General features: G+C 38.1%; 1 protein-coding gene across 2 annotated transcripts; it reads left to right on the forward strand.

Annotated features, from left to right (window-relative positions):
• The first annotated feature begins 1,242 nt into the window (after positions 1–1,242).
• MTCH2 (mitochondrial carrier 2) lies at positions 1,243–24,624 on the forward strand. Of its 2 annotated transcripts, none has more exons than XM_037838693.1 (13): positions 1,243–1,448; positions 3,929–4,013; positions 4,188–4,294; positions 7,032–7,058; positions 7,479–7,541; positions 9,849–9,906; positions 10,186–10,237; positions 10,688–10,747; positions 11,715–11,808; positions 12,790–12,837; positions 13,590–13,657; positions 14,831–14,906; positions 24,346–24,624. In XM_037838693.1, exons 1-13 carry the CDS (start codon positions 1,362–1,364, stop codon positions 24,373–24,375), a joined length of 855 nt encoding a protein of 284 aa, XP_037694621.1. In that variant the 5' UTR covers positions 1,243–1,361; the 3' UTR covers positions 24,376–24,624. The 2 variants fall into 2 exon arrangements, with proteins under 2 accessions (XP_037694621.1, XP_037694620.1); XM_037838692.1 differs by lacking the exon at positions 24,346–24,624 and adding an exon at positions 16,628–16,838 and having other exon boundaries at positions 1,248–1,448.
• The last annotated feature ends 201 nt before the right edge of the window (positions 24,625–24,825 follow it).

The following is a 24,825-nucleotide window of genomic DNA, read 5'->3' on the forward strand; positions in this document are numbered from 1 at the left end:
CTTTTTCATTTTTGCATCTAATAGCCTGTAGCCTGGTGGACACCGAATTATTCAATCATAAACAAATATTTATTGAGCACCTTAGTATATACCAGCATAGTGTACTGAAAATACAACAAAATGAACAAAAACTGTCATGGTTCCTGAACTCACTGAGCTTGCAATCTAGTGGAAGAGACAAACAGAAAAATAAGATAATTTCAGACAGTGAAAAGTATTACAGGGCAATATTAGGTGTGGAGCCCCGGGTCCAAGGCCTTCCCTAATGGCCTTGAAGACTGCACACAGCAGTTTGTATGACCTAGGTGAGTTAAGGTTTAACCTTCCCTCCTTTATAAAACCAGGCCTCCTGTGCTAAATGTAATCTATAGCTTACCCCCTTCCTGAACTCCCTGAGATACCATCACTCTTGTCATTATCTACAAGGTAATTTATAATCCTCCCCTCTTTCCTGTTGAATACAATCAATCCTTCCCCATGCCACAAGTTCCCTTTCCCACGCTTATGCTCTCCTACCCATTGGAATGTCTCTGTCTCAAGCCCCTACAACTGGCTTGACCAGTTTTAAATGTGGAGTACTTCCATACTGGGCTCTGAACTGACCGCCATTCAGAGCAGCTCCTGACTTCATGCAAAGCAGCTTGACTGACTTCTCGGTTCCATTTCCTATAAGTAAGCCCCGAATAACTTATAGCTCATGCCTCAGTCCATGTCTGCTGTTCTCTTTAGTCCTTCAGCTGCAAAAGCCCCAGTGGGCCGTGACACTAGGAAATAAGGGGGAGGTAAATTTACAGTAGCCAGGCAAGTCATCTCTGAGTTGTCACTAAATGAATGAAGAATGGCAACAGGCGGATGCAGTCATTATTCCATATCAGACTTATATAACGTATGTTAGCCATTTGACTTTATGACATAGATGCTGAACACTCTTTGGACCTTATTTATGTTTAATGATGCCCAAAGGGCAAGTGTAGAGAGGCATTTTCACTTCTCTTTATTCCTCTGACCTTGCCTTTACTGTCAGGGTCACACACACCCCATTGCCACGCCCTTTATTTCTCTTTCCGGACACTTCCAGTCTGCGCAAGCGCCAGAGGAACGGTCTTTCGCAGTGGAGGGCGCAGATCCCGCTACGAAACCCAGGCGCCGCTAGCCTATAAGCCCCGCCCCGACCCCGCGCTGGCTCGCGAGCGCCTGCCGTTTCTCAGGGCGGGGCGGTGGGCGGGGCTGGGGCTGGAGGCGTGCGTGCGCGTGCGCGCCGCGGGCAGGTCAGTGAAGCCGGCGGCCCTGGCGCGTGACCAGGGATTGATTCGGTTGTCTGGTGGCTGGGTCTGTCTGTCCATCCGTCCGCGGGTGCCATCATGGCGGACGCGGCCAGTCAGGTGCTCTTGGGCTCCGGTCTCACCATCCTGTCCCAGCCGCTGATGTACGTGAAGGTGCTCATCCAGGTATGAGTCGTCGCCATTCCTTTTCCTGTCCGGCGCCCGGTAAGGTCGCTGCTCCTCCCGGCGCCTGAGAATCGACTTCAGCGTTCCCGGGCCTTCGTTATCTCGGGATGCTGCTCCTTCTCTTCTGCCCCTTCCTTCCCTGCAGGGACAGATTCCACCGTCCCGCGGCCCCTCTCGTGGGCCTTCCCGAGGTTTCGCCTCCTGGCTAAGCCGCAAGGCCCGGTCCCTCTCCCGTAGCCAACTGCCACCCTGCGCTGCTGGGTGGCTCGTCTGAACTTTGTTATTTTCTTCGCTGAGGTTCGTTCTTGCCTGTCACCACCGAGGGCTTCCCAACCCTTCCCTGTGGAATTAGCATTCACCTCTCCTCCCCACGCTCCCCGCCTAAAATCCCAAACTGAAGGAATGAAATATTCGGTTTTGGACAAATTTGAAATTACAGGGGAAGTTCTCTACAGAATTTCTTGGGTCCCAGTCTATAAAGCCCATATTTTATTATTTTTCATTCAACCTTTTAAAAAAATTTTAGCTGCTGTTTTACTGCTGCTACTCTTTTCCGAGATTTTAGCCCCAGATACCCAGATAAACACAAGGAGTTCTTTCAGAAGTGATAATGAAGTGGTTGCTGAGTCAAATTTCTGAAGGATCCATTGAGAGCTCTCCAGCCCGTACAGCTCATGAGAGTGAAAATCACATTTGCCTGAGCTGGAAATCAGTTCAGCTGAAAGATTTTTAGCGAGTTTAAACATAGATGTTAGTTTCTGATGTATGGTGAAATAATTCTCAGATGGCATTTTATATTCGCAGGCAAGCAGCCCAGGTTTTAGCTGATGATAGACTGTCACATAGTGTAATATTTTCACTTGCTTTTTAAATTTTTTTGTGATAGGCAGTTCATTCATTTTTTAAAAAAAACATTTATTGAGGGTCAGCCTAATGATGTCAGGCATTGTCCCAGAGAAAGGGGCAGTTTTCTTGGAACCTCTGTGTTCAAGGACCTCACAATCTAACTTTCTGTCAAAAAAATATGCAAGGTATTCATTATGGTAGGGCACATTTCTTATTCTTGAGTTATTAGGTTAAATTATTTAAATTGATTTCAATTCTGTCTGTAAAAGGCTATTGTAAAATAAATTATTTGAACTCAGAACAAAGACTTTGGTTGAAATGTATTATGATGTATAAAACAGAGAATTTGGCACATTTGGGGCGAGACAGCATCTAAGATGAAAGCATTATGCAGTACATGTTGATATGGGCCCACTACTTAATACTTCTCCAGGAGACAGGGTTTTCTAGTGGTATTCAGAGCCTGTGAATTAAAACTTGAATATTCCTAATCCTGATTTCACAGCATCTGTGTATTACAGCCTAGCATCTCAGGGGTTTGTGGAATCCCCAAATACTAAAAATAGTTGTACAGTAGCCCTTTCAGGGAGATAAAACAAGAATTGTCAATTGAATAGATTAAGAATCACAGTAGTAGAGTCAAAACCATATCCTACAGCATTCATTCTCTTAAGTATCCCTTTAGCACTAAAAATCCTGAATATATTGTAGAAATTAAATGATAATGATTAACTCTAAAATGGCCTTCATTAGATTGCTGATGACACTGTTCATTTAACATGAACTCATGAATTTAGCTTTAATTATTTACCAATATTTACCAAGCGATTTATCCAGCTATATCTATGTTCACCTTTGAGTATATTGATTAGCTTGCTAGTCAGATAAGCCAGATGCTGGCTTAGTGGATGTCTTCTTGTTCTATCCAAATATTAAAAATACCCTATATTTTCTTTAGAAAATATTTTTAAGCCTCCTTTTTTTTTTTTTTAATCTTCATTTTATTGAGATATATTCACATACCACGCAGTCATACAAAACAAATCGTACTTTCGATTGTTTACAGTACCATTACATAGTGGTACATTCATCACCCAAATCAATCCCTGACACCTTCATTAGCACACACACAAAAATAACAAGAATAATAATTAGAGTGAAAAAGAGCAATTGAAGTAAAAAAGAACACTGGGTACCTTTGTCTGTTTGTTTCCTTCCCCTATTTTTCTACTCATCCATCCATAAACTAGACAAAGTGGAGTGTGGTCCTTATGGCTTTCCCAATCAAGCCTCCTTTTTAAACTGTAGTTTTCTTAATATAAAAGTTCCCTTATTCTGTTCTCAGTTTGATATAAATTTATCTCAGCTACAGGATTTTTCATAGAATTTGAACCAGGATTTTTCATAGAATTTGAACCAAAAGGAAACTTGGAGTTTATTAAAGCCAGTTTTATCATTTGATAGAATAAAAAACTGACAAGGATGGTACACTTCATTATTGCCTTGAAAACATACATTGCATTTTTACTTTTGTTGAAAATTATAACCCCAATTTTGTTCTTTATTGAAGACCTTGTAACCAAGGCATTCTCAGGAATATCGCTTAGTATTGATATATTCCCTTGTTTTTAAAGGTGGGATATGAGCCTCTTCCTCCAACAATAGGACGAAATATTTTTGGGCGGCAAGTATGTCAGCTTCCTGGTCTCTTTTGTTATGGTAAGTGTCTTTGATTTATTTGGAATTGGATGACAGTGAGGACTGTGATAGGCATGAGCTACTGAAAGAAAGTGTATGGAATTCTTAAGAAGGCAAAAAAGGCTTGTTTCCTTGAAATTTCTAAGTAACCATTTTTTTCTGACTAGTGCTTAAATCTCTGACTTGTGTCCTTAGCTCAGCACATTGCCAGCATCGATGGGAAGCGTGGGTTGTTCACAGGTTTAACTCCAAGACTGTGTTCAGGAGTCCTTGGAACTGTGGTCCATGGTAAAGTCCTACAGGTGAGTGGAAAGTCAATGAGGCTTCTCATAAATTTAAATTTCCTTTTAGGTACAGTGTGCTTTCCTGATCAAGAGTAGTGTCAAAGAAACCTTTACCTTTCTTCCTCTTGAAAAACATTTTCTTGAAATACACGTTCGTACTTCTTTCTTGGGAAATTAGGGATTTCTTGCAAAATGAATTAATTGATTTCAATCTCTATGATCTTGAACCAGTGACTCTGAGCAGAAATTAAATACATTCACTTATTTGGTCTCCTGTATGACTCAGTTTATTTCTTTGAGGGTGGAAGGAAGCTGACGAAAACATACATTTTTCCTCAAGTTATTTTCCTCTTATTTCTGGTACCTAGTAAAATATTTTCTGTTAAAAACTTAACAAAGTAAACATATAAATCAGGATAGTGATTTTTTATTGGGAGAGGGATAGGGGTGTGGGGTGGTTCTGGGATAATGGTGATCATATTGCTTGACCTGGATTATGGCTGTATGGGTATTTGCCTTTAGTTATTGATTACACTGTACATTTGTGCTTTGTGCATTATTCTATATATGTGTTAAAACTTTTTTAAAGTTTTAAAAGAAGAAAAACACCTTACCAAAGTGCCTGTCAACTGCAGGGTATGGTCACTTTGGAATAGAGGGAAAGGGATGAGGGCTGGGGCTTCTGCTGTATCTGTGGTATTTTATTTTAAATGAGATCTTAAGCAAAGAAACAAATGTTAGCATCTGTTTAGTCTAGGCAGTGGATACTTAGGTAAATTTTTTTTTAATTTTTCTGTATGTTTGAGATATTTCATAAAATGTTTTTAAAAACACCAAAGTTATATTTGTTTCTTTCTTAGTGATCCTTTTGTTTCTTCTGCTTCTTTTTACTTCAAGTGTTAAAGCTTGTAATATACTTTGGTTTGTACTAATTTCTCAGCTGTCACTATTACAGAGTAGGTCAAACTGAGTTAATCTTTAAAGCAGTCTTAGTATTTAGAAATGGTTCTGCATACAGAATTGCCCTTTGCTATATTGTAAAGGTATTAGGAATAAGAATTCTGTACCATTTAGAATGCAGTTGTTCAGCATGACTATGGGTGTAAGAATATAAGACTAATAAGTTTTCTAGTTCATTATTCTGTTTCTTGTTGGCACCAAGGGTGTGTTATCCTCTGTGCTGTAACTCTAAAAAATATAGTAGTATATGCTAACCAAATGTATATACTTTCAACCTATATAATATAGCAGATGTGATAAATTCCAAATGTTTACCAATTGCTCATTTAAATAGTACATCATACAGTCCTCAATATACTTTTTTAGGCTTTAGCATTTCCCCCAATTATAATGTATCATCATCTGATGAGCAAATAATGATTTTGTTAACTGATTTCATGATCTAATTAACTTAGATTTTCAGTTGTCTTCAGCCATCATTAATTTGAATTGGAGAAGTCTGTTTTAGTCAGTTCCTTCTATGGATGCTCTTTCATCCTTTAATCCTTTTCTTGTTCTTTATACTTGTTGTCATACCTGTGAACTGAATCTAGAATTACCATTTCAGGTCAGAGTGATGAAGTCCTAATGGGCTCGTTAAATATTTTTGGTAGACTGATACTACTCTTTCTTTTCTAGCCATGCCCTACTTGGGGTACTTTACCTAAGTGAGATTTACATATGGAAAGGCAGTTATCCTCTACTGTTTGAGACCAAGTTCCTTTATGTAAAAGGAAAGTAAGACAAATTTGAGGTAACTAGCTACCCTAAATATGTGTTTCATTGTAGCCAAATGAAATATAACAGGTACTGCAATTAGTGTCAAAAGCTGCTTCTACAGTCAGGAAGAAAGACCTAATCAGGGTTGAGGAAATTGTTAACTTTTACAAGAGTTCTGTATATTTGAACAAGAATTAAATTGAAATGTCTTCAGAATAATATAAAAGAGACAGGTAGACAGTTTTAAAACAAAGTCTAGAAATGAGTGAGAATTTTTAAGGCCTGAAATTGTTAGAATCAGTTGTAGCAAAGGACCTGAAATTTGGCTGAACATCGCTTTGCTTAATCTTGACATTTGTTTTCTGAACTGTGTTTTTTTTTTTTTTAAACATATTTATTTTTACAAAAGAAAGTTGTCTAATTTTTAAAGTCTGGTATAGAAACTATTTCTAAAATATCCACAAATAATATTTCTTCTTCTAATACAATCTGGGCTCTAGCAGTATTCATATTCTCTTCTCTAGAAGTTTTTTTCTGCTTGCTTTAGAAACAGTCAGATGATACAGTAGGAAAAGTGGGGTGATTTCAACTATTCAGACTTAGCATCAATTCACTATTTTGTACAATGAGGAAAAGAGTTCTGCCCTAATGTGGTGTTGCTTCTACTTTTTCCATAAGAAGGGTAGGAGCCTGGACTATGTTTTTACCAGCTTATTTTCTGTTGAATGTGTATGTTTAATAAATAATGTTGAATTTTTGTTTGTTTGTTTTCCTTTTTCTTTTTTTAAATAGAAGTTTTCATGAGCATTTGCTTGTTTCTCCAGCTAATCAATATATTAAACTTAGCAACTTCATCACCTTAGAAATTGCAGTTGATTAAATAGAAGTTAATTGGAGATTTGTAGCAAAAATTAAAAAAAAAAAAAATCTTCAGCTATTTTGTTTTCTGCCAATAGAGATTTCATTTTATATCTTATTTCACATGACACAGTAGAATCCCTAATCGTATTTACTTTTCTTTTTGCTTTTTCTGTAGCATTACCAGGAATGTGAAAAGGTTGAGGTATGTTGGAACTGATTTCTATGTATGGGCCCTTTCCCTTGCAAGTTATTTTTGCTATTTGGTCTTTTTTAGCAGAAGGACCAGGCAGTCAGTTCCCCATTAATCTCAGTGAATGTTGATTTATGCGGTGGCTACCAGTTTTAACAGTTCTATTTAAAACCATTAGGATCTGTGTGATTGTGAAAACTCTGTGGTTCCCACTCCCTTTATACAGTGTATGGACAGATGAATAGAAAAATAAGGACAAAAAGTAAATGAATAATAGGGAGAGATGGGGGGTATGGGATGTTTTGGGTGTTCTTTTTTACTTTAACTTTTATTCTTACCCTTTCTTGTGTGTGGTAATGAAAATGTCAAAAAAATCAACAAACAAACGAAGAAAACATTAGGGTCACTGTCTTCTTTGATTATGATTTCCAGGAATTAGGACCTGGGAATGTACAGAAAGAAGTCTCATTATCCTTTGACCGAGTTATCAAAGAGGTAAGAACTGAATTACATCCTACGCTGTTTCCCTAAATCGGATTGTATACAGTGTGGCAGGTGTGGAATCAAGATCATCAGACCTGTTTGTTCATTGTTGGTTCCCAAATGAAATTAAACTTTTGTTTTAATTTGGATTTGACTGTATGTAAAACATAAAAAGAAAAGCAGTCCTTGCTGGTTGAAATAGATGTACTTCAGCAAGATTAACTGAAGAGGAATCTCATGTTGCCCACTCATTTCATCTTTAAAATTGAAAAGATTAACACTAAAAGTCTTCTAATAGAGTTGAAAACCTCTGGCCCAAAAAATGCTAAAACAGTGTCCAAGCCCTTTGTGTGTTGGATATTACATATCCAGAAATGCTTTTGCAACATTAATCTGGCTTGGGAATGTTCCTTGTCACCCGGTTCCCACACCCATCTTTTGCCGTTAGAGTTTCTTTCAACTTTTTCAGAATGACTTTTTTAATTTCTTAGACTTTACATTGTCTGATTGTCTTTAATGAAATCACAATTTTCCAGTAAATGCTACCTTGTAAAATAGATGTTCAAAGCAAGCCTTACTAAAGGTCTAGGCAATCAGATGAATCAGTTCTGTTTTCTGTAAATTTTCATGAAGTGAATTTATTTAAAAGTAAGTGTATCCCAGAAAATCTGAAAGCAGGGACATGGAACAGACATTTGCACACTGATGTTCATAGCAGCAGTATTCACAATTGCCAAAAAATAGAAACAATCCAAGAGTCTATCAACAGATGAATGGATAAACAAAATGTGCTACATACATATGATGGAATATTATGCAACAGTAAGAAGAATGAAGTCCCAAAGCACGTGACAGCATGGATGAACCTTAAGAACATAATACTGAGTGAAATAAGCCAGACATAAAAGGACAGACATTGTATGATTTCACTAATATGAACTAACTAGAACATGTAAACTCAGACTCTTAAAATGTAGAATATAGGGTACCTGGAGCTACACAGAAGCTAGAGAAGGGGGAGCAGTTAGCTGATACGTAAAGAATTGTTAACGAAATTGAAGTTAAATGTTTGGGAATGGATAGAGTGATGGTAGCTTGTTATCGGGATTATAAGTAATAGTGCCATATTGTAGTTGAATTTGATTGAAGGTGGTTGTTCTAAAGTCATGTATGTCACTGATTAACACTATAAATATAAATAAGTTCTTGCATGAACTACTACAAATTTAAAAAAAAAGAGGGGTATATGGGAAAGAACATATCTATTGCAAACTATGGACTAGGATTAATAGTAATATTTTAATATACTTTCATCAACAGTAACAAATTTATTACACCAATACTATGGGTCAACAATAGGGGGTGATAAGGAATATAGGAGGATTTGGGTTTTATTTTTATTCTTATTTCTGTTCTGGAGTAATGAAAGTGTTCTAAAATTGATCACGGATGTATGCACAACTAGTGATGATACTTTGAACCAGTGATTGTATACTTTGGATGGTTTGCGTTCTATGTGAATGCATCTTGAGAAAATTGAAGAAAAAAAAAGTAAATTTACATGTAGTAATATGTGTTTTGTGTTTTCTTAACTTAGCCCATCCCATCCCACAGGATCTTCTCAGAACTACCATTGGAGGGGTGATGAGGGGTGTTTAATTAAGTGACTGAAGATAATGTTTAAATGCAAAAATGACTGACACTTAGACCTGCAGTGTTTACAACCACAGGATCCACCTCTAAGTATTATAATTTAACTTTCTGTAAAGCCCATTTACAAAGTCCTGGACTAGAAGGATAAAGTAGGATAAATACAGCAGTTCTAGGATGCTGCACTGTTGTAGGGTTGTGATCATGAAACAAACCAAAATTGATCTATTCTCCCTGAGATGTTGGTACAGACTAAATAGAGCCTGACATTTATCTAGTGTAGGTATCAGAATCTCTGAAGTCACATGCAATGAGAGAGCAAATCAGTCAGCAAATACAGACATCATAGTTTTATTCCAGCTCTCTGGCTATGTGCTGGTGACCCTCCCTGTTTCTTTGCTTTTGTTTTTCTTACTGTAAAATTGAGAAAATAACAAGAATCTGCTTTGCAGAGATTTTTTGGGAAGTTACTATAACAGAACATTGAAATCCATGATAGAATGACAGCACAGTATATCGTATCCCATACAAGCTGCTCTTCCTGATTCTGGGGCAGGCACGCTTTGTAGCTCACTTTCTTATGTACCACAGTCCCTGCCCACATTCCTTTTCACAAGAATTTCAGTGTCATTTATTTAGATTTCAGAAGTGTGTGTTGATTATTTCTAGACTACTCGAGAGATGATGGCCCGTTCTGCTGCTACCCTCATCACACATCCCTTCCACGGTATGTTTGCCATTGATAACTGAAATATGAATTCTGATCTTTCTTTTATAACCCGATCTCTTTTCTCTTAGATAGGTTGGATGAGCATTCACTAAAGTGCCTTGTCTGCATGTTTGCTTGTTTGCTTTGGCTTTTATTCAGTTTATCCATAGAGTAAAGTGTCTTTAGGTACAAAGACCAGTTTTTTTCAGGGCTATCAAAATTTATCTTGACATAGTTTTTTGTTGTTGTTTTTTTATCCCCCAACATAGTTTTAAAAATCTTTTCTATGTTCTGCAGTGATCACTTTGAGATCCATGGTACAGTTCATTGGCAGAGAGTCCAAATACTGGTAAGTGTTTTTGTTTTAAAGTATTCAAGTAGAGCTTTTGAAGAATAATACTACTTTACATTCATATGATATCATAGAATCTATAGAATAAATTCATAAATTCTACATCTTATAACATTTACTCCTCTACAAAAACAAAACAAAACAAACAAAGAAACAGTAAAATAGGAGAAAACCTGCTCGGGCAGCTTTAGAAGCCAGAATCTCAAAGTAAGTTGCAGAGCCACTCGAGCCAGGATTCACCCTGACTCCATGTGACTATACTCTTAAGTAGTAATATCTTCACTGCTATCTCCAAATTCAACTCTTTTCAGGGTAAGAGGGTGCTAGAAAAGTAAAGGTTAGGGGGGCATATAAATTTGACCTTGTCAAAAGTGATTGTTAAAATTACTTTTTATATATCTCCAAATTAATTTTCATATCTTTTACCTTTCTTTATTGTTTACTTAGTGGACTTTGTGACTCCATAGTAACCATCTATCGGGAAGAAGGCATCCTAGGATTTTTTGCGTGAGTACATGTTGAGTTGTGTGTCTGTGATTTTTGTTTGTATGGAAAGCTTTAATAAAAATAAGGACAGCCAATCTTTGTTTAATCTTTGGAGAAAATGTTTTCTTGGGATTTAGTTTCTGTTAAGTGGAAAAGTCATCTCACATGTATTTTCCTTATCCTAAGAGAATAAGTTTTTGCAAGGCTTTATTAAATTCCCTTGAATTAACTTTGAAAGAACTTAGGCTACTACACTCATTCTTCTGCTAACAAAAACAAAAAGATTGGACTATTAACTGAATTGTACATTTTAATTTTCCAAGTGTTTCCAAATACTTTATTTTATTTAAGTATCGTAAATACTCTGTGAGATAGGCAAGACAGCTATTATGATCTCATTCTAGATATTTAAAAAAAACACTACTGCTGCTCAGGGAAGTTCATTTGCTGCTAATCACAGCTGTTTCATGATGGAGCTGTCGTATGAACCCTGGTTTTTGGTCTGTGGGGTACTGTTCTTATCACTATTCTGTGCTGCCTCATGGAGATTACCCAGGCCCTGGAAATGTGTCCTTTGATGTTTTTCACCTATATCTTTGCTCAGGCCATTCTCACTTTGTTATTTTTCTCATCTTTTGCCCTGCCTAATTTGAATATCAAGCAGTTTACTAAAAACCATGTTTAAATCTCTTCTCCAAAGTCCTGGCAAACTTTTGGCCTCCATACTCACAGTTATTAATAGTAAGATGAGCCATTGGGCATTTTAAAAATGGGAACAAAAGTTATTAGAGATCAGCCTCAGGTACAGCTATGTTAACTATGAACTAGGTATCAGGGCTAGAATCTGGTATTTAATGTCTTCAATTCCCTAGAACGTTTTGAAATCTCTAATTCTTAGAGAAGTGTTTGTATGGAGTGGATTATCTTTTTTTTTTTTTTACTGATCACGTTTCTTGGTTCTTCTTATTTTTATTGTTTCTTCATGTAGGGGTCTTATTCCTCGCCTCCTAGGTGACATCATTTCTTTGTGGCTCTGTAACTCACTGGCCTACCTCGTCAATACCTATGCACTGGACAGTGGGGTAGGTTGTGACCTTGATGAGATGTGCTGGTGCTGAGTTTCTTGCAGACTGTGGGCAGCTGAGTTAGCTTTAAAAATAGGATGACAGTTTGCTGTGCACCTTATATATGTTGCTAAAAATGATCAGTCAGGTTTTCAAAGACCAGTGGAATGATCCATACTGTTTACCATAAAGAGATGCACCTAAAAAGTCCCTAGGTTATAGCAAAGTCTGCCCAAGAGAACCAGCCTCATCTCTGTGCTGCAAGTAAATCACTTTTTCATTGGTATCTAATTTGGTATCTAATTTTGGAGAACATGGAGCAGAGAGATAGTTTTATGTATCTAGGAATTATCATCAAATCTAGAGTGTTAAAGGAACTCCTATATTGGGCTTTCTAGAAACCTCAGCTTGGGAGGTTTTGAGAATCAGCCTTGGCTGGAAATAACATTTCCCCTGCTTCAGCAGGAGTGGGGCCTCTTTGTACAGTAGTCCCATAACATGGTAGAAAATAGAATACACCAAGGGTTCCGACTAAATCCATGTTGTAAGCTTCTTGATTATAGAGACTGATTTTCTCCTGAGTATATCTTATAAAGTTAGGTATATAAGTATTGAATTGTCCCTCAAATATATTGTAAATACAGTGTTCCAGGGACTGTATTTTTAGGACATTGGGAAAAGGTTACAAATCTCGCTTTGTTTTGTTTTGTTTTTTGTTGTTTTTTTGTTTGTTTGTTTCAAATTGAGGCTACTACATTTGTTCCTAAACCATCTTATTCTAATATGTATTTGTCTCTTAATTTTGGATCAAATTGATCATTTTGACCCCTGCCTTTTTATGCTTATAATATTTTGGTTTTTTTATCATCAAAATTAACTTTGAAGCTGTCAAATTGATAATTAAGAGATAGGCTGCATTGTTCTGGGTAGGGACAGCTAGCTGTTAATATCAGCTTAATTTTCTTACTCATTCTAATAAAGACTTTCTTCCTGTTTTAGGTTTCCACCATGAATGAAATGAAGAGTTACTCCCAAGTTGTCACAGGAGTGAGTTTTTTTTTTAATACTTTTAACCCTCTATGAATACTTATGTATTGTTTTAAATCTGGCCCCTGTCATCACTGCTTTAAAGCAACCAGATGTCTTGGTGGAAAATCTCCCTAAATTTGTTAAAATTTGTCTTAGTAAGAATAATCCACTGTTCCCACTTCTTACTACTGGATCTTAGTAACAGCAACAACAGCTCACTTGGTTTGGTGCTGTTCAGCTTCCAGAGGGGGTGTGTGGGCATTTCTCATCACTGCTCTGTCCCTGGTTCTCAGGCCTGCGTCTCACTCTGTCCTGCTGATCTTATGCTGCAGACCTTCATTCTCTTTAATCATTTTGGAGTCTTTGAATAGTTGACTTTTGAAAGTGGTTACCATCTTCTCTGGAAAGATGCTCATATTTTCTTATTTTCTTCAGGGCTGTTTTGAAATGCTTTGTTGTATTTAGTTGTGTTTACTTTTTTTCTTAAATAATATACTTCAGTTTTATTTGAATGAGGATTCAGTCATGGGGTAAGAGACTTCTTCTAGCTTTTTGCTAGAATGTTGGATGTAGTGTTACGTTAGGAGGAAAAACGATCTCCAGGTTCAAAAATGTATAATTTGGTCTTGACTGAGATACTGCAAAAGCAAAACTGATGTTGGAATGTTTGACCACAGTGGCATACAGCTCTAGGCCTTTCAGATATAAGAAAGAACAGAATAAAGAAAATGAGGAATACCTGATAACTTATCTTTTTTACCATTTTACAGTTTTTTGCCAGTATGTTGACCTATCCCTTTGTGCTTGTCTCTAATCTTATGGCTGTCAACAACTGTGGGTAAGTGCCTTGCATCTTTATCCTGGTACCTCTCTGCCTGTATGCCTGCCAGGCAGAGCCGTCCTAGTGGAAGTTTGGGGGAGAAAAGTACTGTTGTTGCTACTCTAGGTTTTCTCATTTTTCCCTCTGTATGTCCCATGCTGCAGCAGCTGCAGCATCAATTTATATAAGTAGCTCCCTGAAATCCTTTTTTGGAATAGAAAAGGACATAAATAAGTATTTCTCAAGTACTTGTAAATAGTATACACTTGCCAATAGTTTAGGGCCTGTCCTCTAAAAACCAAGATAATTAGCAAATTACTCTATTTTTATATATCTTTCTTTTTTAAATCTTTATCCCCTTTTTAATGAAAGTTACAGTAGGTATGTCAGCGATTAAATGGCACCTATACCTGTTTTTCCTAGAGGGCTTCATGAAGAAAGTGAGTTTTGAAGAAAGAGAAGTTGGAAATTTGGTCTCTGGAAAGTCAGTTAAACTTTTATTGTGTTGGTTGGGAAAGGCAGGTGGTGGCATGGACACCATCAGCTTTCCAACTTCTAGATGCCATGTGACCTACTAAGTTGGATAGAAGTTTTTCCTCTTGATTTAATTCAAAACTATTCCAATATTCTGTGCCTGACAGTGTGCCATTAGACATATCATTGTTTTCAGAAAAGATATAAAACAGCTGTGTGGAATTGTGAGCAGAGTTTGACAATCATATTACATTCAGTTTGTTTTGTAAGTTTGTGGAGCAGCTGCCACTTTTTATCCCAGAATGTAATTGAAGGATGAGTTAAATGTATTATTATTATTATTATTAGCTCTTAGAATTTTTTCAGAGGGAAAATGATTGTGGTTTATACCTGAGTAAGAGCATGTAAGTGCCACTGTTATATCCATTATCATATTTAGGTTCTTTGTAAACACAATTACTTTCTAAACTCCTTTTCCCTGCTCTTTAATCATATACATGCTATATTTTAGAGTTTCATTTGTCTGCTAATGAAAAACCTAGATTTTAAGAAAATATGTAACTGATGGAAATTTCTGTTTATTTGTTGATTCGAAACATAAACATGGTGGGGGGGGTCTTTTTTGGCTGCTCAGTCTTTCCCCTGCTCCAATATAATTTTGCATTAGAACCTATAAGTGCCTCTCACTTGAGTAGCTAATCCTTTTTTCTGTTTCAGGCTTGCTGGTGGATCCCCTCCTTACTCCCCAGTATATACTTCTTGGCTAGATTGCTGGTGCATGCTACAAAAAGAGGTATTTCTCTCTCTCTCTCTCTCTCTCTCTCAATTTGTTTTGTTTTTGTTTGTTTTCTTAAGTAATGTGTCTGGAGTCCCAGGTTAATAACTCTTACAGCTCAGCCATTAGCTGCCAATTATTGTACCCTTTACAATGTTCCATAAAATACTCTGTTGTAATAGTAAAATGTGATGCCTAGAACTCAGCAGCAGAGATAATGAAGAAGTAAGACCCCCTTGATGTGATCTGGAAGCCATTTGAGTGATCACATTCAAGCTACAAACGGTTAAGGTAGATAGTTCTCCTGGTTGTTAAAAAATGGTTCTGATTTCAGACTCTTTTTCTTTTCCCCCAACCTGCCCCTCTTTTTTAACTCCTCTGAATCTCCTACATATTCAAGTGTTTTCTCACAACAAAGATAAGGAAACTGAGGAAAGAATTTAGTTTGTCTCTGTCATAATGATATTGATCAAGCTGGGCTCTCACTTCTGGCCTACAGTTAGTGGGTGATTTTGTCCATACTTAAATGCATTGTTTGTTATTGCTGTGAAGTCTGTAATCTGCAACCAGAAATTCTTGATCAGTTTATATGAAGCTTTATTGGGAACTAAAATAATGGATGGACTGTGGGCTAAATTTAGCATATTACTTAAAATGACCATCAGTTAAAAGCTGTTTTTTGAGTGAGAAGTACTTTATAAAGAATTGTGGAAGGAAGTGTATGAAGAAGCTTTTTGTTGCATTACTTTATAACACTAGTAATACTTATGAGAAAGGCCCTTGTTCACAGAGCCCTTCACCAGCCTGAACTTGGAATAAAAAGACCTAAACGTGGCTGTGGTTGCTTTTGCTCAGTGTGGATGCCCAACAAGCCATTCTGCAATTTCAGGCTAGAACACTTGAATGATTTTGGTACAGTCCTTATGTGAGGCGTTCTGGGTTTTATTTTGAGTTTTAAACTTTATATTGGATAATTTCCTATTGTGATCCCCAGTTAAAAGGAAAGATGGCCTCTCTTTCCCTACTCTTTAACCCCCACTATAGGAAGAAAGCAGATAGATAATGTATTGGGGTGTCAGGCACGCCTTACCTAGGGAACAATTGGTCCTTTAAGTGCTTAAGATAATAGCAAATCTTTATTGGGCATTTACTGTGTATTAGGCATCGTGCTAAGAACTTTCCATGTATCAGCTCCTGTGATCCTCAGAACAACCTTATGAAGATAGGTGCCTATATTTATCATCCCCATTTCACATGTGAAGAAACTGGGTCTTAGGGCGGTTAGATAACCCCAGTTACGTAACCCAAGGTCAGAACAGCCTATGATTTGGGAGATCTGGGTTTTGTACTCTGCTCTCTGACTTCAGAGTCTACTCAGATAAGCTCACAGCATTACTACTTTATTTATAAGATTTTATAAGTACCCCTTAGGCCTGACCATTTTATTAAAAAATAAATAAAAGCTAGCACTTATTGAGTATTAGGCACTATTCTTTCTAATTAAGTAAGAAATTCCTGCTTTATCTGTGAGGCAAAATTTTAGTTTGGTAGTTGGTTCCACAGTTGCTCAACCTGAGTCAGAGAATACAACTACCTACTCTGTGGTGATGGTCCCAGTGTTGTCCTGATCATTCTAGTTCCATTTCCCAGAACCATGTCTGCTTGAATCACCCTGCTGCTTTGAATTGGCTGACCTCAACGTCACTCTAGACTTTATTTGTGTTTATTTTATTTTTCAGGGAAATATGAGCCGAGGAAATAGCTTGTTTTTCCGGAAAGTCCCCTTTGGGAAGACTTATTGTTGTGACCTGAGAATGTTAATTTGAAGATGTGGGGTGGGGGAGACAATGACATTTCTGTAGTTCCAGATGCACAGAATTATGGGAGAGAATGTTGATTTCTATACAGTGTGGCACACTTTTTTAATAATCATTTAATCGGGAAAATGGAGGTGTTTGGTGTCTGCCTTTTTTGTTCTTTTCCCCAACACAAGCTAATATACCAAGATTCCCCTATAGTTTTTCTTCAAACTCTTTTTGCTTCACTCTTATTTACTTAAACAGGAAAAAAAAAGTTGCATTTTCCTAAAGCTGCAGGCAGATTGTTGTGTGATTTGAATCTCAACTTTAAGATTTTGTAAAATGAAAAGTAGAATCCCAAGAAGAAAGATAAACTATTTAGAAGGTTATGAATTACCTTTCTTGAACAGGCCCTAAAAAGAATAGGCAGCATCCACTAGGGTCTGCCTCCCATTATATGCTTCTAAATACATATGATTGTCTCTTTCATACTTCAAAAAGAACAGTTATAGACAGTAAGCAAGATTTGGAAAGGAAGTTTAATGACTTGTGTTACCAGAAGAAGTTCTTGTTTTCACATAAAATCATAAAGGCAAATACTGCAGCAGTAGTTCTCTTCTCTAAGAACTAAGTCTTCACCAGTCCCTAAATTATATTATCATACAGTTCTAATTGTGTATAATCTTTTGTTCCTCAGTTCTTGTTTTTCTTTCCTTTTTGTTGTTGCAGAAGGTGAGTAGTTTGTATTTCATTCCTAATGACACCCTTGAAAAGTGTTTTTGTAACTCTGCATCTAATGATGCAAGCTTAAGCCGAATCTATGGGACTCAGAATATTGAACACCTCGCATATCATACCTTCAGTTAGGCATCTTGACAAGCATTTCTAAGAGGAAATAAAATTCAACTCAAGCATAAAACTCCTGTTTACTCAGGCCTTTTAAAAACAGATTAAAATTTTGGAAAATGGAAAATACATGTTTGCACTTACTTAAATAATTGACTGGAATGTTGCCAAATGAGTAAGCACTTAATCTGCTGCTTCTCAGATTTCTCTATTAAAGCAGCAGCACCCATAATATTCAAGGAGAGTGAGCACTCAGGGATCCTCTCTCTCCCCCAGTGTTTAGGAATACAGCCTGAAGCTCAAGTAGCTCAGCTAAAAATGTCTTTGTCTCTTACTTTAGTCTCAAAAAGTAATGTAACTTTTGTATCCTGTTCAATATTATCTGCATTTATTTTGATATAAAAATGTTTTGCATTACCTGCTTTTTTCCCAAAGAAATCTTCAAGTAAAGATGATCTAGAAAAATATGCATGTTTATCCTGTGGCTTCTGTGCACATGCTCGCCTGGCTGCTCAGAGGCTGGTTGAGAAGCATGTCTGGCTGTGATAAGCAACCTACCACCAGAGGGCACTCAGGCTTTGGTTTTGTCTGTGAAAACTGGGCTACTGAAAAAATTCCCCAAGGCCTGGGATTGCTCAAAATACTAGTCCAGTCATTTTTTTCCAGGTTATCGTATTCCTTGTGGGAATAATACCAAGTATCATATGTTATTTTAATCTTACCATATCCAAGCTCCAATAGGGGTCCTATATCTGTGGTCCTCCATAACATTTTATTATAAGCTATTAACATAATTTCTGATTATGTTTACTCAGGGGCTCGTAAATGCAAGGTGTTCTTAAGATACACATCAAAAAATAATGAACTGACCCAGTAAGTAATATAAACTAAGATAAGGATTACCTAGTGAGCTGTACCTATGAAACTGGGTGAGCAGTTTGCATTGGCGGTACCAGGCTAAGTTGCTAGAAAATATTCCCCTAGGCAGTGTGATGGTCATTGTAGCCTTGATTGAAGAAAAGAATGGGGGATTTCTGGAACTTTTGGGGTGCTTGTAAAAATACCAGTATAAAGAATTAATCGTGAGATGAAAGAAACTTTAAACATAAACCCTATACCCCAGCATCTCACCGTTACCTAAACACACCCTACTTTGCTGTAATTTCCTATTCCAGAAATGTCCTCCTTTCTCTCTTGTCACTGAATTTTTTTCTATGCTGTATGACTCAGTTCTAGTGCCATCTCTTTGTGAAGTCTCTCTTAGTTGTCCCAACAGGATGAGGGCTTTGCCTTCAGGCTCCTCACCCAAAGCTCATAATTACAGTAGAAACTATAAATGACAAAATGGAAACTACATCCAACACCAAGTTCAAGGTTTACGCAGCAGTGGCTTCTCTTCTCCTGAGTTGGAAATCTGTGAAAAATATTGTATCGAGCCCTTTAAAACAGGCCAAAGAGCAATGAATGAAGTTGGACAGCAAAGGCCAGTTTAAGGTGTGATGGCAGGTAACGGAGAACAAAAATTGGGGAGCGTGACTGCCAGGATTGTCATGTAAGTTTTCATTCTCATAATCTTTGGTAGGGTAGGTATCCCCATTTTAGAAATAAAAAGATTAACTCACCCAAAATCATATAGCTAGTAAGTTTCAGAACTACATTCAGACCTAGGTCTGTCAGATTCCACAGCACAGTATTTGCTGCTTTATAAAGGCTATGAAATGCTGAGAAACAAGCAGCCAATAAACCAAAATGATATGTAATTCATCTGTTTGAGGGAAAAGGCCCTCCATTTGCAGTCAAAGCAGTGAACCAGAGAACAGGCTTCCCAGCAGAGGAGAGAGTAGAGTTGGTCTCAAGAAGGAGAGAGACAGCTCTTGCCTCTGTGGAATGATAAATAGAGGAAGCATCTGAAAACAGAACGGATCATCCTTATTTTTCAAGACTATTATGATGGTTTATGGAGGTGGAAAGCTCAGTTACTGTACAGGAAGGATTTATTCCTGGAAGTACTGTCAGCCCAAGGTATTAGGTCTCCTAACATTTGAGGGATGGCATTCCTTTCAAGTGACCCACATGTTGGCTTCTCTAATGGGTGCTTCTAGAACATCCTTGCAAGATTGGATGTGTTCATTCAGGCTACCTCTCTAATTGCTGTAATAATGTCCTCTTTGGGGTTTGTTGCTTTTTAAATACAACCGTATTTTTTTATCTCCTTGTAAGAGATGTTTCGATGTGTTACGTGTGACTTCTCATTTTGTTTTTCCCATTCTATATTTTTCTCTCTGCAAACTTGAAGAGAGTCAGAACTTTCCACTCTGATTTTTGTCCTGGAGGGAAAGTTACAAATAAAGGGTTCTTTTGCCATCAACCAAAAAGTGACTTCTCTTCAGGAGACTCAGATGGGGAAAAAGAACATAGTATGCCCCCAAAGTGATCAGAGGATTAATTTTCTAAAGCAGCTGAGAATGTTTTCCTTTCAACCAGCTTTGTCTTTTTGAACCAGCTTTATTCTGTTTGCTGCTTAGAGGCTGTCTGGGGCAGCAGTGGATGAGTTGTCTCTCCCCATATACACACAGGCTGTTCTAGTCTGCCATCATCTTGAGGGACTGTGGTCATGAGCAAAAATCTCTTAAGAGCCCATTTTGCTTTGTTTTCATTAGTGGATTCCTCTGCATTCTGGGCCCCACATCTCTTGTCTGGGACCAATTAGTTGTATTAAAACCACAGTTGTTCTGGAACCAAATTACTGTAACCCTGAAGAAGAATGTTTCCAAATAGATGGAGATTGGTACCACACAGCAGCCTATGGCTAGAAGCCGGCACTTTAGAGAGAGGCAAAGAAAGGGGAGGGAAAGAAACAAGTGTGACCCAGAGGCGCTCTTCAAGACCCACAGACTTCCTGAGGGAGAGCAAATGATTAAAAAGGTCTTGCCCTCTCCCTGTGTCTCCAAGATGATGCAGTGGGTGAGAGAAACTTCTAGCACCAACTTTTGCCTCACTTAAGGCAGCCAAAAGAAAAACCTACCAGACGCTGCAGTTTATTTCCAAACGGTAGCATGAGGAAGGAGCCAGGGGTTAGGTAAGGACAAGAACCAGAATCGTACCTTCTCTGGCCTTCTATCCAGTCTGGGGCCCTGCCCCTCCTGGCTTCAAAAAGACTGGTTAGAATATCCTTTGGCTGGAAACAAAAAAGGAGGGTAAAAATGGAAACAGCAGAGCCGCGCCTCACTTCAGGCTGCTCACCTCCCACTGGAACTGAATTCAGTATTGCATGCCTTTCCTCCCCCCTGAGGGGCCCACGCTTAGAGTTTATAAATGTCACCTGCGGTTAAGTGGGTAGCTTGTGTGGAGTCCTGTGTTAGGGCAGTGGAGGATGCAAAGGTATGTAATATTTCTCTCCCTGTCCTTCATGGGGCTTACTGTCCACTGAGGGAAGGATGCAGCATGACAAGAACAAAAAACTAGGAGTACTGGAAGGGATAAGTGAAACCCTATGTAAAACAGAAACCACTGGTACTCTAAAAGACGGTCCGGGTTGGATTTGCTGTGCTACTGTAGTACAAGGCAGCATGTGCCATGAGAAGTTGAGTCAGCACCATGGGGATTCATAAGAGGGAAAACTGGAGAAGACTTTGGGAACAGGTGGTATTTGAGTTGGTTTCTTAAGAATAGTGAGGATGGTAGAATGGGAACTGAACCAGCTGCTGTGTTCAATTTCCAGCTCTTTAACCAGCTGTGAGAACTTGGGTAAGTACACTGATGGTTTTAACCTCAGGTTTCTCATCTGTAAAATAATAATACTTCTCTTATGAAGCATGAAATATAATACGGTGACAGAGTAAGCATTCAAATTTTAAGAATTGGAGAGGAGGGAATACTTTACAAGCATAAACAATAATATGGGCAAAGTTACAGAGTTAGTAAAAGTTAAAGCAGTTGAGGGCTAATGCATCTAACTGTCCTACCCATTTTTTCCCTTGCAATTTTATTGAGATATAGTCACATACCATCCAAAGTGTACAATCAGTTCACAGTATCATCATATAGTGGTGTATTCATCACTACATTCAATTTTTGAAACTTTTCATTACTCCAAATAAATAAATAAAATAAGAATAAAAAGTAAAAAAGAACACCAAAAACCCACCACCCATGTCCCCCTATTATTCATTTACTTTTTTGTCCCCATTTTTCTACTCATCTGTCCATGCACTGAATAAAGGTAGTGTGAACCACAAGCTTTTCTACAATCACGCGGTCATACCGTATAAGGTATGTACTTACACACTTATCTTCAGGAAACAAGGCTACTGGGTTGCAGTTCAACAGTTTCAGGTGTTTTCCTTTTAGCTGTTCTAAAACCCTAAAAACTAAAAAGGGATAGCTATATGATGCATAAGAATAATCTCCAGAATGACCTCTCAACTCCACTTGAAATCTCTTAGTCACTGAAACTTGACTTTGTTTCATTTCTCTTCCCCCTTTTGGTCAAGAAGGCTTTCTCAATCCCACGATGCTGGGTCCAGACTCATCCACGGGAGTTATGTCCCATGTTGCCAGGGAGAATTACACCCCTGGGAGTCATATCCCATGTACGGGGGAAGGCAGCGAGTCCACCTGGCAAATTGGCTTAGAGAGACCACATCTGAGCAACAAAAGAGGTTCTCTAAGGGTGACTCTTAGGCACCTCAAATTGAATTGCTGCTCATCCCCTCCCCCTGAAGCTTGCTGTGGTACTTGCATTCTCAAACTTTATTAAACATATCATCTCCATATTTCCCAAGCTAAAAACCCTGGCAGTGTGGGAAGACGGTTGCTGCAAAGGAGAGGCTAGGCCTCCCTATGGTTGTGCCTAAGAGCCTCCTCCCGAATGCCTCTTTGTTGCTCAGATGTGGCCCTGTCTCTCTAGCTAAGCCAACTTGAAAGGTGAAATCACTGCCCTCCCCCCTACGTGGGATCAGACACCCAGGGGAGTGAATCTCCCTGGCAACGTGGAATATGACTCCCGGGGAGGAATGTAGACCTGGCATCGTGGGACGGAGAACATCTTCTTGACCAAAAGGGGGATGTGAAAGGAAATGAAATAAGCTTCAGTGGCAGAGAGAATCCAAAAGGAGCCGAGAGGTCACTCTGGTGGGCACTCTTACGCACACTTTAGACAACCCTTTTTAGGTTCTAAAGAATTGGGGTAGCTGGTGGTGGATACCTGAAACTATCAAACTACAACCCAGAACCCATGAATCTCGAAGACAGTTGTATAAAAATGTAGCTTATGAGGGGTGACAAGGGGATTGGGAAAGCCATAAGGACCACACTCCACTTTGTCTAGTTTATGGATGGATGAGTAGAAAAATAGGGGAAGGAAACAAACAGACAAAGGTACCCAGTGTTCTTTTTTACTTCAGTTGCTCTTTTTCACTCTAATTATTATTCTTGTTACTCTTGTGTGTGTGCTAATGAAGGTGTCAGGGATTGATTTGGGTGATGAATGTACAACTATGTAATGGTACTGTGAACAATCGAAAGTACGATTTGTTTTGTATGACTGCGTGGTATATGAATATATCTCAATAAAATGAAGATTAAAAAAAAAAAAAAAAAAAAAAAAAAAGACATAATGCTGAGCAAAATAAGCCAGGCACAAAAAGAGAGATATTGTATGTTACCACTAATGTGAATTCTGTGAAAAATGTACAATGTTTTATACTGTAGAATGTAGGGGACCTAGAGATACCAATTAGTGGAGGGGGAATGATAATCTAATAAGAACAGATAAACTATGGAGGGTAATCTCAATGTTATGGGAATGCTCAGGAATGATTATGGTTTGTAAACTTTCTTGGATATAGTAAGATCATGTTGGAAGCAATAGTTATTTTAGGTTTTTTTTTTCTCTTATTCCTTTGTTTTCTTAGGGGTTGTTAATTTTCTTGGGGTATGGTAGGAACATGTTGGAAGCAATGTAGTTATTTTAGATTATTTGTTTTTCTTACTCCTCTGTTTGGACATGGTTTATTAATTTTCTTGGGGTATGGTAGGACCATATTGGAAGCAAAGTAGTTATTTTAGGTTATTTGTTTTCCTTAATCCATTGCTTTGTTTGAAATGTTGTGGGGTTTTTTTGGTGGTTGTTTGCCTGTTTGTTTTTAATTTTTTGATAAACAAAGTTAAAAAACTGAATAAAAATCAGTAGGAAAAAAAAAAAAAAAAAACCCTGGCAGTGGCTTTGAGTCCTCTCCTCCCCTCCCTCTACTTCTAAGAAGTCATTGCTGGATTCTCAGAAATGCCTCTTGAATTCATCATCTCCCCTTTTTGGTTCACTTTTTGGTTCATCATCTCTGCTCAGCTGTGGCAACAGCCTTTTATCTTGTCCTCCTGCCACCAGTGCAGGAGAGTAGGCAGTAGATAAAGCTTTATGGTGGGACCGGGAGGGTATGGAGGACAACCACAGCTTTTCTCTGCCTACACAGGCTTCTGGCAAAGGATGAAATCTTTCTGGCCCAAGTTCCTTATGACTTCTTGCCCTGGGATCCTTAAATCCTTACACCCTGAGACCAAGCTGTGTACTCCCTCTTCTCCTCCCACAACCTCCTCTGCTCTGCACTTTTGTACTTCTCTAGCAGCTGCTATCTGTGTCTTATCTTCCACTGAAGCCTTGTACAGGAGTCAAGCTGAGAGACAGGGATATTTATAAATAGAAAGTGGGTGTAAAGTTCTGAGTCACATGTTTTAAACAAGACTAATTCCATCTCTCCTCCATTTGAGCTTTGAAATTCCCATTTACCCCCTCCTCTTCTATCCTTTCCCCATAGCCTCTTAAGTTCCTGCCCTCTCCCTGGTAAGGCTGTGATAAACCTGGATACCATGGTAGCCAAGAGATGTGACATGGAAAGAAGTGTGGGAAATATGGAGTCAGCATCTATAAGCAACTGAACAGAAGAGAAGATTATTGAGATAACCATCTAATAACAGGATGTTTACTAGGGCCTACTACATTCCCTGCCTGTATATCCATTATCTCCAACCCGTTAAAAAAAAAAAATCACATAAGCAAAATATTGTCCTCGTTTTACAGATAGAAAAATGAAGCTCGGAAAGGTTAACTGATTTGCCCAATTTTGGAAAATGGAAAAGCCAGGATTCAAACATGGATCTGCAAGTCTGTGAACTTCTAATATTGCCATGCACATGTATTGACCCCTACTATTCTTTGCCAAGGTGGGGGGCAGATTTTAATAAGCAGTTAAATGTGAATTGATGAGAGGGAACTCATGATCATATTATGTAATGAA

Source organism: Choloepus didactylus, chromosome 6 (assembly GCF_015220235.1).
Source record: "Choloepus didactylus isolate mChoDid1 chromosome 6, mChoDid1.pri, whole genome shotgun sequence".
In the NCBI taxonomy this organism is placed as follows: Eukaryota; Metazoa; Chordata; class Mammalia; order Pilosa; family Megalonychidae; genus Choloepus; species Choloepus didactylus.

Bases quoted from the DNA above. Each gene is read 5' to 3' on its own strand.
- MTCH2 (XM_037838692.1), top strand. From the start codon at position 1,362: ATGGCGGACGCGGCCAGTCAGGTGCTCTTGGGCTCCGGTCTCACCATC. The intron at 4,295-7,031 runs GTGAGTGGAAAG...CTTTTTCTGTAG, and splicing joins TCCATGGTAAAGTCCTACAG to CATTACCAGGAATGTGAAAA. The intron at 7,542-9,848 runs GTAAGAACTGAA...GATTATTTCTAG, and splicing joins TTGACCGAGTTATCAAAGAG to ACTACTCGAGAGATGATGGC.